Source organism: Lepidochelys kempii, chromosome 3 (assembly GCF_965140265.1).
Source record: "Lepidochelys kempii isolate rLepKem1 chromosome 3, rLepKem1.hap2, whole genome shotgun sequence".
Classification (NCBI taxonomy): Eukaryota; Metazoa; Chordata; order Testudines; family Cheloniidae; genus Lepidochelys; species Lepidochelys kempii.
The window spans coordinates 26,239,558-26,256,499 of NC_133258.1; the positions used below are offsets into that span (position 1 = coordinate 26,239,558).

General features: G+C 40.5%; 1 protein-coding gene across 4 annotated transcripts in view; it reads left to right on the forward strand.

The window, feature by feature from the left end:
• The window catches only part of NBAS (NBAS subunit of NRZ tethering complex), a 406,507-nt gene that overhangs the window by 159,659 nt on the left and 229,906 nt on the right, over positions 1 to 16,942 (forward strand). For all 4 annotated transcript variants that reach the window (XR_012157919.1, XM_073335981.1, XM_073335983.1 and 1 more), the window contains exons 33-34: positions 9,461 to 9,574; positions 11,545 to 11,702. Coding sequence is in view for 3 of the 4 variants with exons in the window: in XM_073335981.1 (XP_073192082.1) it covers positions 9,461 to 9,574; positions 11,545 to 11,702 (272 nt within the window). In the remaining variant the exon portion in view is untranslated. The remainder of the gene's footprint in view (positions 1 to 9,460; positions 9,575 to 11,544; positions 11,703 to 16,942) is intronic.

Sequence of the window (16,942 nt, forward strand, 5' to 3'; positions counted from 1 at the left end):
TCTGTCATCTGCTACCATTGAGAACAGTCTAGAGCCATCCTCTTTGGAACCCCCTTTCAGGTAGTTGAAAGCAGCTATCAAATCCCCCCTCATTCTTCTCTTCTGCAGGCTAAACAATCCCAGCTCCCTCAGCCTCTCCTCATAAGTCATGTGTTCTAGACCCCTAATCATTTTTGTTGCCCTTCGCTGGACTCTCTCCAATTTCTCCACATCCTTCTTGTAGTGTGGGGCCCAAAACTGGACACAGTACTCCAGATGAGGCCTCACCAATGTCGAATAGAGGGGAACGATCACGTCCCTCGATCTGCTCGCTATGCCCCTACTTATACATCCCAAAATGCCATTGGCCTTCTTGGCAACAAGGGCACACTGCTGACTCATATCCATCTTCTCGTCCACTGTCACCCCTAGGTCCTTTTCCGCAGAACTGCTGCCTAGCCTTTCGGTCCCTAGTCTGTAGCTGTGCATTGGATTCTTCCATCCTAAGTGCACTTATCCTTATTGAACCTCATCAGATTTCTTTTGGCCCAATCCTCCAATTTGTCTAGGTCCTTCTGTATCCTATCCCTCCCCTCCAGCGTATCTACCACTCCTCCCAGTTTAGTATCATCCTCAAATTTGCTGAGAGTGCAATCCACACCATCCTCCAGATCATTTATGAAGATATTGAACAAAACCAGCCCCAGGACCGACCCCTGGGGCACTCCACTTGATACCGGCTGCCAACTAGACATGGAGCCATTGATCACTACCCGTTGAGCCCGACAATCTAGCCAGCTTTCTACCCACCTTATAGTGCATTCATCCAGCCCATACTTCCTTAACTTGCTGACAAGAATACTGTGGGAGACAGTGTCAAAAGCTTTGCTAAAGTCAAGAAACAATACATCCACTGCTTTCCCTTCATCCACAGAACCAGTAATCTCATCATAAAAGGCGATTAGATTAGTCAGGCATGACCTTCCCTTGGTGAATCCATGCTGGCTGTTCCTGATCACCTTCCTCTCATGCAAGTGCTTCAGGATTGACTCTTTGAGGACCTGCTCCATGATTTTTCCAGGGACTGAGGTGAGGCTGACTGGCCTGTAGTTCCCAGGATCCTCCTTCTTCCCTTTTTTAAAGATTGGCACTACATTAGCCTTTTTCCAGTCGTCCGGGACTTCCCCGATTCGCCACGAGTTTTCAAAGATAATGGCCAATGGCTCTGCAATCACAGCCGCCAATTCCTTCAGCACATTCGGATGCAACTCGTCCGGCCCCATGGACTTGTGCACATCCAGCTTTTCTAAATAGTCCCTAACCACCTCTATCTCCACAGAGGGCTGGCCATCTCTTCCCCATTTTTTGATGCCCAGCGCAGCAGTCTGGGAGCTGACCTTGTTAGTGAAGACAGAGGCAAAAAAAGCATTGAGTACATTAGCTTTTTCCACATCCTCTGTCACTAGGTTGCCTCCCTCATTCAGTAAGGGGCCCACACTTTCCTTGGCTTTCTTCTTGTTGCCAACATACCTGAAGAAACTCTTCTTGTTACTCTTGACATCTCTCGCTAGCTGCAGCTCCAGGTGCGATTTGGCCCTCCTGATTTCATTCCTACATGCCCGAGCAATATTTTTATACTCTTCTCTGGTCATATGTCCAACCTTTCACTTCTTGTAAGCTTCTTTTTTATGTTTAAGATCCGCTATGATTTCACTATTAAGCCAAGCTGGTCGCCTGCCATATTTACTATTCTTTCGACTCATCGGGATGGTTTGTCCCTGTAACCTCAACAGGGATTCCTTGAAATACAGCCAGCTCTCCTGGACTCCTTTCCCCTTCAAGTTAGTCCCCCAGGGGATCCTGGCCATCCGTTCCCTGAAGGAGTCGAAGTCTGCTTTCCTGAAGTCCAGGGTCCGTATCCTGCTGCTTACCTTTCTTCCCTGCGTCAGGATCCTGAACTCAACCAACTCATGGTCACTGCCTCCCAGATTCCCATCCACTTTTGCTTCCCCCACTAATTCTTCCCGGTTTGTGAGCAGCAGGTCAAGAAAAGCGCCCCCCCTAGTTGGCTCCTCTAGCACTTGCACCAGGAAATTGTCCCCTACACTTTCCAAAAACTTCCTGGATTGTCTATGCGCCGCTGTATTGCTCTCCCAGCAGATATCGGGAAAATTAAAGTCACCCATGAGAATCAGGGCATGCGATCTAGTAGCTTCCGTGAGTTGCCGGAAGAAAGCCTCATCTACCTCATCCCCCTGGTCCGGTGGTCTATAGCAGACTCCCACCACTACATCACTCTTGTTGCACACACTTCTAAACTTAATCCAGAGACACTCAGGTTTTTCTACAGTTTCGTACCGGAGCTCTGAGCTGAGTATGCTCCCTTACATACAGTGCTACTCCCCCACCTTTTCTGCTCTGCCTGTCCTTCCTGAACAGTTTATAACCATCCATGACAGTACTCCAGTCATGGGAGTTATCCCACCAAGTCTCTGTTATTCCAGTCTCTGTAATTCTGTTATGAATTGCATTGTGGGTCCTAGGGGAAATAGAGAAGGGGTAACAGGAAGTACCGTCCTGCCTTTTCAGTTTGCTTAACAATAATGTCATATAATAAGTTAGGGTAACCTAACCTGTATGTATTTAAAATAATTGTATGCATATGACTATGAGAGCATATATGCATAGATGCACTCACACATATAAATAAGTAATAACCATTCCCTAGCTCATTCCAATAAATGATGTGTAGATAAAATTAAATCTCTCCCTCTCCCTCAAAAGGCAGGGTTACAGAACTTTTTTTTTTTTTTAAGTATATCTCAGTTAAACTGGACAGACTGAGCATTGCTTTGTCTTATGTTTTGAGCTTATTGTGTTGCCCTTGTCCTTCCTCAAGAGGTCTTGGTGGTCAGGCTAATCATGTTGCTTTTTCTTTTGTCTACTCACTAACTTAAATGATAAGAGGAAGGAGAAGTACAACCAAAGGAATTTAGATAAAGATAAAAAAGAACATAGTGGATATTTCAGCCAATAGTGGGATACTTTGTGCATTAATAATTATTTTCCAAGCACACCAGGCATCTCTCAGTGATTTTAGAAATAAAATCTCACGTATCATAGTGGTAGTCACTCCCAATATAAATATGGAATTTCATGGAAATGAGTGTATTTCAAGAGGCTGTCTCACTGAGCAAAAGACTGTGCTTTAACAGTTGGTAACATTTTTTGTCTCTTGGCTGAATAAATGTACAGAACTGTGTGTTCCCATGTTGTCATTAATAAGTTCCACTTTGTAATAGCAACAAAACGCTTCAAGTGGATTATTTTTTATATAAAATCACTCTGCATTTGGCGATATACTTTTACTGCCACTGGAGGTTTACAGTATGCCAGTTTGGTTGGTATTATTGCAATAATGGAAATATTCTTTACAGTAGACCTCAGGTATGTTTTTTCTAGTGAATCCATGCCTACAATTAATACCTTAATTATTAATTAATCCACACTCATTCCTCATCGGCGTTGGAACTTGGTAACATGCTCCAAAACACAACACTTGATTTTAAGAAAAATCAGGACTAAGAACTTTTGTCTCTTGGGGAGCTACTCATTAGAAAGGAGCCTTAGTTGCAAAAAAAGACTTGAACAAGCTTTACGTTCTGTGCAGCAGAGGACAACAGTACGTGTTCGCAAGTATGAAGTATTCCGGTGCATTATATTTTGAGTTTAAACATTAGTGCTGTTTCAGATGGTTTTGTTATGCTATTTATACCTTTAAAGACTCAGAAAATTTGTTGGAATTTGGAAACTGTTATAAATTAAAAGGAGTACTTGTGGCACCTCTGAGACTAACAAATTTATTTGAGCATAAGCTTTCGTGAAGTGAGCTGTAGCTCACGAAAGCTTATGCTCAAATAAATTTGTTAGTCTCTGAGGTGCCACAAGTATTCCTGTTCTTTTTGTAGATACAGACTAACACGGCTGCTATTCTGAAACCTGTTATAAATTAAGATCTGGATGACTCGCAAAGAATGAGCTATTCACAGGATCGTATAAATTACCATAGTACATGAAACCCATGATCCATCTTGTCCAATCTCCTGTCAGGAACCAGCACAAAATGATTCAGAACAAGGTACAAGAAAATAGGCAGATGTAAAAAAATCTGCCTCCCTCCCAAGGTCTCATCCTAATCCCTAATAGTTAAAACAATGGTTTAAGGTTTAAATCTTGAGTTACTTTATATCCCTTCAGAATTTTTGTTAATATTATCTGTTGTAACTGGATATTATCCATACAAAATCTTGCTAAATTCTAGACCTTGATAACATCATGTGGCAATGAGTTCCACAGTCTGATTATTCAAAGTTTGGGTTTAAATCTGCCATTCACTAACTCTGACATGCCTCGATATTGCAGCATTGACTTGAATGAAAGTTGTCCTTGGATTGAGCTCTGTGTTTTTTTAAAAAATATGATAGGGCAAAAGAGCTTTCGACAAATTCATTTAAATTTTACATGAGGAAGATGTTTTACATAATCACAACAGCTTTAAAAACAACTAAAATTTGCTCTTCAGCCAGGACCTCTCACCAAGTTTAAAGTCTGTTAATTTTTATGGTCAAATTAATAAACCCTTGCAAAACAGAGATTTCAATGGAAATACGGATGCAGCCTTAACTATAGTGTGTAAATAGAGCCTCTCATGAGCTTTAACAGTCAGTATAAAAAATATATGTATCAATTAGGTTGTAAAAGCAAGACACATAGGGCACTTTTGCATTTATCCTCTCTTTATTATTTTATTAGGTTGCAGTGTATCGTTAATATGATGAATAGTTACTATAGATCTTTGTAGCTATAACAATATTAACAATGTTATTAGTCTGCTTCAAGTTATGCATTGTAACCTAAAGAGCAGCTCATACATTCATATTATTTTAAGATATACTAAAAATCAAAACCTATTATTTAAATTTAAATTAAATTAAATTTAAACCTATTGTTTAAATTTTCAGCTTGAAATAAAATGTACTTGTTTTCGAAATTAATAGGTTTGCTTCTATGGTTCATTAAAATTTTAAATAGCATCTATGAACCAAAGCTTTTATTCTGCAGTAGGGTAAATTGCATGTGCTCTCTATGTTCCACCATTAAAAGAGAATGATTTGGGGAAGGACAGACGCTAAGCCAGGGGTGGCATAAGATTCTCTGTACTGGGGTGTGGCAATGTTATGGGAACACGGAACTCCAAGAGTAGCAATCCACTGTGGAGTATGTTTTTAGAGAACAAGAGTTATAGGCAAGTCATGTACTCCTCAAATTTCCTTTGAGCACTCTTATGGTCTTTCATCAGGTATCTTAAATCAATTAGTAAATCCTAATTAGGCTCACACCACCGCCTCAATAAAATAGGTAGGTAAGGAATATATCCGTTTCACAGGTGGCCAAAGTAAGGGAGTCATGGTGGGTTTTACAAGGTGTTACTAATAAATTAGTGGCAGACTTTGGAATTGGAACCAGAGTCCTCATTCCCAGTAAAAATCAGAACACAAATAATCTATTTTAGGTAATTATTTAGCCTTAAATTGGTGTATTTGATTGCACACTGGAACAAAAAAGATTCAAAATACAAATCAGTCTTAGATAGTTGCTTTTAATTGCTGTTTGTTTACTGTTACTGAATGTTGTAAAAGCCTGTCTAGACTTTGTTTTGTGCTGTCACATGTTACAGGAGTTGCTTGATGAGACGTTAATTTAAAAAAAATCCATTTAGTTTCTCATTAAGTTGACAGTAAAGTTTTTGGAAAAATGTAATTAATTTTAGGAATGGGTAAACTTTTCTAATTAAAAAATGTTTTGAACTCTTATCCAGAAGTCATACCTATTTTTGAAGATTACCAAGTTCCTCAACTTTCTCATGCTGTTGCCCTTTCCAATTTCAGCCAAAAGAATATATATCAAAATAAGCGCACAGGTGTTCTTGCTGTATATGAAAGAGGCACTGTTGTCTAATTGTCTGAGCATAGGACTTGTGACTATTTTATTGAGGAACACCTGAGATCTAAATCCAGGTCTGACATTCTGGGAATTTGGGATGGTGTGTGCCTCAGTTTCCCTCATCAGAAGATGATTCTGGCCAACTTAGCCAAAATTAACTTTCGGCACTGGAATTATCCTTTATTAGTTGTAATTCATATTTTCTTGCTTGCTGGATGACCCAGGCTGCCTGAAATGGAGATGTTTTCTTTATATTTCTTAAGCACTGGTAGTTTTCTTCCTTACCACGACATCTGTCCGTTATTATGACAATTTGCCTCGAGATAAGATGAGATGCATGACATCCTTTAAGGATTCTGTAAATGCTTCTCAGTGGATTGACCCTCAGTAGTCATGAAGTCAGAGCATACAAGTCCTTATACTAGGGAGTAGTCCTGAGGAGGTTTGTAAACTCATGCTGTTTATACAGGCTGTGCTATAGAAATAATAAGTAATAAAACATTTCCAGTTCCTGAATTTTAAATGTCTTTTCTATTCAATCTGTTGGATGTCAAACAATACTAACAGATAGGAATCATAGAGTAAAATAAGACACTCATTTTATGATGGCGTTTATCTTACCAACAGTTTTAAAGAAAAATCTTGAATGTCTCATGTCAATATCACAAGGGATGGGGGACTGTGGAGCTAGATGTTTAAAGCTGCTTCATTTCTTTAAGACTTAATGTTAACTCCCAAATCAGGAACCGCGAAGCAGTGGCAGTGAGTTTCTAGGTCTAAATGGAAGAATAAGAGAAGATACGAGAAATCCTGCAGGGGGTAGGATTTTAATTGGCTTCCCTGAGTCAACAAAAGCCACATGAAAAACGTTCTAGCTGTGCATTGCTGGGGATTTGCTAGTCATGTTGGAGTTGCAATCCTTTGATATAACGGTGTGCATCAAGATAATGGGAGTTTAAATAGGAGGCATATTGATATAGGGTACTAACTATTGTAAGAGACTAGAGAGAGGATGATGATAATGTACACTTGCACTCTTGTAAAACACGCAGACGGAGAGCCTATTGCTTGAAAATAAATTAGCCAACCATCCCCCTCTCCCCCCCAAAAAAAAACCCTCTAAGCCATAAGACCACTCAAGATCAATTAAGAAAAGAACAGCTTCAATTGTGTCCCTACTGATTTTAGATACTAATAAATTGCAGTTGATTATTGGTCACGGTGATTTCTGAATAACAGCAAAGATCCATTTACTGCACTTTTGTTACCCCTTCCTTGTGTCTGATGCTGACACACAAATCTCCCAATATAAGTATAATACATTGGAAAGCTACCAAGGGTATGGGGCAGGCACTGGATTCCTGGCAGGTATCTAGGAACATTTCACCTCTAAGACACTGGTTCAAATTTATCCTAGGTAAAAAATGACTAAAAGTTGTTTCCATTTAATTGCTGGGCAGTGGCCTGGATGAGAGGAGTTTCATAGCAGTCCGCTCCCAGTGGGCAAAAGTTCACATCACAAAAAACATGGTGGTGTCTAATTGGCAACACTGTATAGCAGTCTGTCTTAGTGGAGAGGCTAAGGAATGAATGAATATGGAGGTCCAGACCCCAGAGGTGGTCCCTCTGCATCCGGAGCCAGAGGCATCTTGGTTGGACAGCTCTGTAAATAAAGTTAGAGTTTTTTGCCAGAAGGGACCACCAGATCATCTGGTCTGACCTCCTGTATATCATAGGCCACCAACCCTACCTCCCATGTATGCACTAAAATTATTGTTTTACTATTTCTTTAGGGTTGTCAGTCTAGCATAATCAGTACATTTATCTTTATGGGCGTGATTAAAAATAAATAAAAAAGATTAGACAAGCAATGTGGTTTACCTCTGTTGTTGGAGCCACAGAGTGGAGGGGAAAAAATAACCATGGACTTCTTAGTTGTTTTTATAGTCTTAAGTCTACAAGTTAGATAAATTTAACTTTTTAAAATATTTGAAGTTGAATTACTCCAGGACAGGTATGTTAACATAAAGAAGAGGAGTACTTGTGGCACCTTAGAGACTGACCAATTTATTTGAGCATGAGCTTTCGTGAGTTTCGTTTGGTTAGTCTCTAAGGTGCCACAAGTACTCCTTTTCTTTTTGCGAATACAGACTAACACGGCTGTTACTCTGAAACCTGTCTGTATGTTAACATAGTGTCTCATAATCTGACCTCCTTTCAGATAGCTGCATCAGTGCTGCATCCTTAAAATCCTCTGATAGCTGGTGAGAAGAAGTAAAGATTGACTCGCATTGAAAGAAGCCCTTTTTTTTTTCTGATCAGTCCATCCCTATAGATCTTGCATATGTTTAAAATATATAGATCTAGATCTTACTTGTGTGTGAGACTGACTGCACTTTCATATACAGTTATGGACATATGCTGTGTTCATTACAACTTGCCAAGCGAGATGAGAAATAGAGGGACAAAAAAAATAGTGGAAGGAGGGAAGATTATATGCATGGAATATAACTGTGGTTTGGAAAAGGAGATTAGGACTCCTCATATTCCTGATTTCCTTTCCTTTTCATGCTCACCTAGAACATAGAGGCAAATTTTTACCAGAACATTTGCATGTGGAATGGGTTTTATCTCCAGGACAAGATTTTATAGACACATTGCTTTCCCTCCTTCCCCCCAAAGTCAAATTCTGTTAATCCTACACTGTCCATGTTTTATTTTACATTTATCGGGTTGCACGGGAACATGCACAGTCATCTCTTGTTGCCTAGGGGTGAACAATTGAACAAACTGCTGGACTCAAAGACTTCAGTGAAAAGTTAAACCTGTGCAAGTCGTTAATGGAGACAAGAGTTCAGTGACAACACTGCAACCAATTAGAAGTCCAGGCCATAAAGAATGAATTAGAGGTTTTATTCCTTTTGGAGCCCTAAGGGATCCTACAGGTGTTAACATTAAAATGATACAGAGAAAAATCAGTCATGCTGTATTGGACACACAGATATAGGCCCTAACATACCTAAAAATTAACATGGAAGCACATAGCAGCTCCCTTTGAAAATAAATGCATATTTAGAGACTTACTTGGTGATTTAAAGAGCCTAATTTTAAGCCCCTATTTTTGAAGACCTTTTGTAACGCATACAATGGAAATTAACTAGACAGTATTTATTTTTTTCAACAAGTGTTTTCCACCTTGTGATGGAAATACTTACTGATGTGAGTTCTTCTGGCAATATATGAACACATGGTTTGGGCACACAATTACCTGTTTCACTAATTAAGTAAGTTATGTCTTGGTTTCATCAGGAAGAGGTAGATCTATATTGAATATTTGTAGCATCCAAACCATCAACAGCTTTGAAAGAGAGCCATTTTCATCCACAATATACAGAAACATTCTTGTGAAATACTGTGCTAATAATTGACTATTGACCTTTGAAATAATTGGTAACAACTTTTCTGACTCTTCTTACAGGAGATGACCAGACTGAGAGAAAAGGCCAGGTTTTGATCCTTTTAGTGGAACAAGCTCTCCATTTCCAGGACTACAAAGCTGCTAGTATGCACTGCCAAGAGCTTAGAGCCACAGGTGAAGTTTACCACTTAAAAAAAAAAAAAAAAAAAAAGTCCTCTCCTGAATTTTCTGACATTATGTAAAATCTGTGACTCCAGACTGACTAACTTAATTGGTAGGTCAATCCCATTTTGTTTGTAGAAATTAGAATATAGTTACTTAGAATATAGCAAGTGTAGAATACTTTTTTACTTATATAAATGTTCTGTAGTCCATGTGATTTAAGCAACAGTGACCTCTGGAAGAACGCAGGTTTTCAGTTTGATTAATTCTGTGCGAACTGTCTGCGGGAATTATGTATTTTAGTTCAGATATCCTTTATTTTCATCGCACTGTCTCATAAGTCTGTCCCAGCAGGGATTTAGTTGTAATTGTTTCCACAGTGGTTTATTTCCAAATTGTTCATGTGGAGGGAGGAGAGAAGAAATTTTTTTCATTTATCTCATATGAATCCCCATGTGTGATAAAGTTGAAAACTTGTTCATTAATGAATATTCATTGAAATACTATTAAAATCCAAAGACCCCTATAGATCCTAGTGGTAAATGCATTAATTTCCATTTTGTGAAGACCTTCTGGACCCATTCATTCTTTAATCCTTTTCTATGTAAATTCTCCGTCAAAACATGAGCACATTACTTTATGAAGCTGTGCTAGGATCTGGTTTCAACCTAAAAAAGTTAAATCAATTTAGAAACTTCACGGTGTAATGAAAGACCAATTTATCATATCAAGTGATTGGTTGACTTGTAGAAGTAATTAAATAGTGAGGAATGTAGTTATTAGTTATACAGTTGCTCAGGGGTCCTGTTGTATTACTCTGAGAATGTTAGGGACTATATTCATAAGGGGAACTTAAGTGTTGCAATGCTCAGCGTTGCAACACCTAACTTTTAGGCATCTGGCTGTCTTGTGGAATTCACACCCCCAAGTTAGGCACCCAGGCTCCTTCTACAATGTGTGGGTAGAGTTAACCTCTTAAAAAAAGGATTCACAGAAGCCAGCACCCTAACAGGGAGCCAACCTCCGCCCTTAATTTAGTGGAGTTAGGTGCTGAACTCCAGGCTGGAAGCTAGTGCTTCCCTCTGCTCAGGATTCATAGTTGTGAACTTTACTTAAAATCAGTTAAGTGTGTGTTTGGTGATGGGGGAGGTTGACATGTCCCCATAATCTCTCCTACAATGCAAAAAGTGGATCCCAATTATATGTGCTGTTTGTACATATTTGCAAACATTTAAACAATGTTCTGTGTTTCCCATATGATCTGGGGCCACTAGACTCTCAGCCACTGGAAGTGATTGTGTGCGCTTTGGAGAAGTGTGGTTCCTCTTCTGGTTCTCCCACCCATATCCCATCCATCCAGAGGATAGCTAGTAAAAATGATGGGGCTTCACATTTCTCTTTGTCTGCCCAATCCTATTTTAATTCTTGCAAGTCTAATATGGTTTATGGGTGGGGGAAGGTATAAGTGGTGATCGGGGCATTGAATAACAGAAGATAATCTGCTCCTGTGCTTTTCCCCTCTATTTCCCCATGGCCCTAACACAGAAGAGTTAAATTATTTTATTTTAAAAGACAACACTGATCTTTTACATCAGCAGGTCTATTCTAAAAATGTTCAGTTTATTCTGAAGCAGTCTGATCTGATTTTTCTTAACATGGTGTCACTAAGCACAAATACATATGTATGGACACACACACATGACTATGCACCATATTGGTACCTAGAGTATATATAATGTTAGGTAGCTGAATTCCAAGATTTTTTGCTTACTGCTAAGTGTCTCTCTCTCTTCCCCCACCCCCCTCTCCTCTCATGAAATGTTGAGAATTTAACAAGAGAAGCTATACTCTTATCTGATTTATTGATGATGATGTAACCTTTGGCCATTGGAAAAAGTTTATTTCTTTTCTCACCCTCCCCCCCCAATTAAATTATTGATTTTATGTGACTTTGCTTGGCAAACTTTTTGTTACCTTTGCAGGCTATTCTAAAAGTTGGGAGGTATGCAGCCAATTAGGGCAATCAGAAGGCTACCAAGACTTGGGTATTCGGCAGGAGCTCATGGCTTTTGCTCTGACACATTGCCCTCCAGGTGCCATAGAGTCACTGCTGGCAGCAAACAGTTCTTTGCAGACTCAGGTAGGATCCTTTTCTGTAAAATTTTCCTACATAAACTGTGAATACTTATTTTCTGAAATAAGAGGTAACTATTTTGTGTTTTTTCCCCCAAGCTTCCGACAATGTGTCATCAATTTTCCGTATTTTTCTACCTTACATTTTATGTCTGAACAGTTAAATATTGCATTTATAATACATTTTCTATAATCAATAGATAACTATATCAAATAAGAATGCAGTTCCTTTTCTGTTATAACTAGTACTGGATGGGTGCTATATCGCCTTCTATGATGAGATTACTGGTTCTGTGGATGAAGGGAAAGCAGTGGATGTATTGTATCTTGACTTTAGCAAAGCTTTTGACACGGTCTCCCACAGTATTCTTGTCAGCAAGTTAAAGAAGTATGGGCTGGATGAATGCACTATAAGGTGGGTAGAAAGCTGGCTAGATTGTCGGGCTCAACGGGTAGTGATCAATGGCTCCATGTCTGGTTGGCAGCCGGTGTCAAGTGGAGTGCCCCAGGGGTCAGTCCTGGGGCCGTTTTTGTTCAATATCTTCATAAATGATCTGGAGGATGGTGTGGATTGCACTCTCAGCAAATTTGCGGATGATACTAAACTGGGAGGAGTGGTAGATACGCTGGAGGGCAGGGATAGGATACAGAGGGACCTAGACAAATTGGAGGATTGGGCCAAAAGAAATCTGATGAGGTTCAATAAGGATAAGTGCAGGGTCCTGCACTTAGGACGGAAGAACCCAGTGCACCGCTACAGACTAGGGACCGAATGGCTAGGCAGCAGTTCTGCGGAAAAGGACCTAGGGGTGACAGTGGACGAGAAGCTGGATATGAGTCAGCAGTGTGTCCTTGTTGCCAAGAAGGCCAATGGCATTTTGGGATGTATAAGTAGGGGCATAGCGAGCAGATCGAGGGATGTGATCGTCCCCCTCTATTCGACATTGGTGAGGCCTCATCTGGAGTACTGTGTCCAGTTTTGGGCCCCACACTACAAGAAGGATATGGATAAATTGGAGAGAGTCCAGCGAAGGGCAACAAAAATTATTAGGGGTCTGGAACACATGAGTTATGAGGAGAGGCTGAGGGAACTGGGATTGTTTAGTCTGCAGAAGAGAAGAATGAGGGGGGATTTGATAGCTGCTTTCAACTACCTGAGAGGTAGTTCCAGAGAGGATGGTTCTAGACTATTCTCAGTGGTGGAAGAGGACAGGACAAGGAGTAATGGTCTCAAGTTGCAGTGGGGGAGGTTTAGGTTGGATATTAGGAAAAACTTTTTCACTAGGAGGGTGGTGAAACACTGGAATGCGTTGCCTAGGGAGGTGGTGGAATCTCCTTCCTTAGAAGTTTTTAAGGTCAGGCTTGACAAAGCCTTGGCTGGGATGATTTAATTGGGATGGGTCCTGCTTTTGAGCAGGGGGTTGGACTAGATGACCTCCTGAGGTCCCTTCCAACCCTGATATTCTATGATTCTATAGCCTCAGAGGTTTCTAAAATGCAGCAGTCTGGCATATTGTTGACAGAATACTCTGTTCCAATTCTGTAATCCATTTGATTGGGATGTACAAATGCTTAATTCTTTTCTATCAGTTCTTCTGCTTTTATCAGGATTTTGTGCATTGTACACAGCCTCATCTGTACACAGTCTCTTTAAATGTTCACTGCCTGTTCCAGTGTTTTCTGCAGATTCTGCCAAACATAGGGTGAAATCCTGGCTCAATTGAAATAAATGACAAAATTCCCATTGACTTCAGTGAGGCCATGATTTCATCCATAAAGGTTTTAATTATTTATAATGAGGACTTAAGTCCTGATCTTGCTATTATCTCTTCACAGGATCAGGGCCCTAAATATCAAATTCATTATGCATGTAAAATCTGTAACAATCAGATATCTCATTATATATATTTGAGAAGATTAGCATAAATGCTGTGGTGCAGTGGTTGAGTGAGTCAAAAAGTCGCGTTTCCATTGAGGTTGACCCTAGTTTTGCCCATGTGTACAAAGTTTTTCTGAATTGTTACATAGAGGGTGCATTAGGGGAAATTGAATTTGTACTCTGAAAAGTAACTCTGTATAAATTTCAGAGTAACAGCCGTGTTAGTCTGTATTCGCAAAAAGAAAAGGTATACTTGTGGCACCTTAGAGACTAACCAATTTTTTTGAGCATAAGCTTTCGTGAGCTACAGCTCACTTCATCGGATGCATACCATGGAAACTGCAGCAGACTTTATATATACACAGAGAATATGAAACAATACCTCCTCCCACCCCACTGTCCTGCTGGTAATAGCTTATCTAAAGTGATCATCAGGTGGGCCATTTCCAGCACAAATCCAGGTTTTCTCACCCTCCACCCCCCCACACAAATTCACTCTCCTGCTGGTGATAGCCCATCCAAAGTGACAACTCTTTACACAATGTGCATGACAATCAAGTTGGGCTATTTCCTGCACAAATCCAGGTTTTCTCACAACCCTCCCACCCCCATACACACACAAACTCACTCTCCTGCTGGTAATAGCTCATCCAAACTGACCACTCTCCAAGTTTAAATCCAAGTTAAACCAGAACATCTGGGGGGGGGGGGTAGGAAAAAACAAGAGGACACAGGCTACCTTGCATAATGACTTAGCCACTCCCAGTCTCTGTTTAAGCCTAAATTAATAGTATCCAATTTGCAAATGAATTCCAATTCAGCAGTTTCTCGCTGGAGTCTGGATTTGAAGTTTTTTTGTTTTAAGATAGCGACCTTCATGTCTGTGATTGCGTGACCAGAGAGATTGAGGTGTTCTCCGACTGGTTTATGAATGTTATAGTTCTTGACATCTGATTTGTGTCCATTTATTCTTTTACGTAGAGACTGTCCAGTTTGACCAATGTACATGGCAGAGGGGCATTGCTGGCACATGATGACATGTATCACATTGGTGGATGTGCAGGTGAACGAGCCTCTGATAGTGTGGCTGATGTTATTAGGCCCTGTGATGGTGTCCCCTGAATAGATATGTGGACACAGTTGGCAACGGGCTTTGTTGCAAGGATAAGTTCCTGGGTTAGTGGTTCTGTTGTGTGGTATGTGGTTGTTGGTGAGTATTTGCTTCAGGTTGCGGGGCTGTCTGTAGGCAAGGACTGGCCTGTCTCCCAAGATTTGTGAGAGTGCTGGGTCATCCTTTAGGATAGGTTGTAGATCCTTAATAATGCGTTGGAGGGGTTTTAGTTGGGGGCTGAAGGTGACGGCTAGTGGCGTTCTGTTATTTTTTTTGTTAGGCCTGTCCTGTAGTAGGTAACTTCTGGGAACTCTTCTGGCTCTATCAATCTGTTTCTTTACTTCTGCAGGTGGGTATTGTAGTTGTAAGAAAGCTTGACAGAGATCTTGTAGGTGTTTGTCTCTGTCTGAGGGGTTGGAGCAAATGCGGTTGTATCGCAGAGCTTGGCTGTAGACGATGGATTGTGTGGTGTGGTCAGGGTGAAAGCTGGAGGCATGCAGGTAGGAATAGCGGTCAGTAGGTTTCCGGTATAGGGTGGTGTTTATGTGACCATTGTTTATTAGCACTGTAGTGTCCAGGAAGTGGATCTCTTGTGTGGACTGGACCAGGCTGAGGTTGGTGGTGGGATGGAAATTGTTGAAATCATGGTGGAATTCCTCAAGGGCTTCTTTTCCATGGGTCCAGATGATGAAGATGTCATCAATATAGTGCAAGTAGAGTAGGGGCTTTAGGGGACGAGAGCTGAGGAAGCGTTGTTCTAAATCAGCCATAAAAATGTTGGCATACTGTGGGGCCATGTGGGTACCCATAGCAGTGCCGCTGATCTGAAGGTATACATTGTCCCCAAATGTGAAAGAGTTATGGGTAAGGACAAAGTCACAAAGTTCAGCCACCAGGTTAGCCGTGACATTATCGGGGATAGTGTTCTTGACGGCTTGTAGTCCATCTTTGTGTGGAATTTTGGTGTAGAGGGCTTCTACATCCATAGTGGCCAGGATGGTGTTATCAGGAAGATCACCGATGGATTGAAGTTTCCTCAGGAAGTCAGTGGTGTCTCGAAGGTAGCTGGGAGTGCTGGTAGCGTAGGGCCTGAGGAGGGAGTCTACATAGCCAGAGAATCCTGCTGTCAGGGTGCCAATGCCTGAGATGATGGGGCGCCCAGGATTTCCAGGATTTGTGCAGGAAATAGCCCAACTTGATTGTCATGCACATTGTGTAAAGAGTTGTCACTTTGGATGGGCTATCACCAGCAGGAGAGTGAATTTGTGTGGGGGGTGGAGGGTGAGAAAACCTGGATTTGTGCTGGAAATGGCCCACCTGATGATCACTTTAGATAAGCTATTACCAGCAGGACAGTGGGGTGGGAGGAGGTATTGTTTCATATTCTCTGTGTATATATAAAGTCTGCTGCAGTTTCCACGGTATGCATCCGATGAAGTGAGCTGTAGCTCACGAAAGCTTATGCTCAAATAAATTGGTTAGTCTCTAAGGTGCCACAAGTACTCCTTTTCTTTCTGTATAAATTATGTTGTATGGGTTTCATTTATTCATCTCTCCCCATTCCATACTGCCTTGCAGTCAGCAGAAGGGCTTAAGCTTGATCTCCCTTGTTATAAAACCAGAAGGGAAGCCAGCAGGACATTTTCTGTGAGGGCTTAGAGACTCTGGAATTTGTTTCCCTCTGTAGTCTGAAATAATCCAAAATTGGTACCCTTCCAGGAACAGTGCAAAAATAGGGGTTGGATAGGGTTATTGGAGAGGGTTGTGGGTATGCTTCCCAAAATGGTGGAAGGATGGAAAGAAGGTTTTTTGTAGGTGGCTGATTGGCTGGAAGAGTTTCTGTTTGATAATTTCTATGCTGCTGGATTTTTAAAAAATTATAATTATTATTATTATTATTATTTTATTTATTAATTGTGTTAAGGTTCAGAGAGCCTTTGATAAGTGTCATTTTATTATTGTAATCTAAATTAATTAAATACAGTAATTTATTAATAGGAATTCATATTGGGCTCCAAAGTCCCACTCATAATTGTGTTGGTACAGTACAATCACACAGGAAGGCATTGTATTTTCTCTTAAGAGCTAAGAAGCTAAAAAATAGGAAAAAAAAAAAAAAACCCAGGTACAACACAAAAGTAATGTGGTTTGGCTGATTACAAGCACATCTCATTTTTCTTTCTCAAAATTGTCTGTGTATGTCTTATTTATATTACAAGAACTTATTTTTAAGTTTTTTGGAGGGTGGCAGCACATG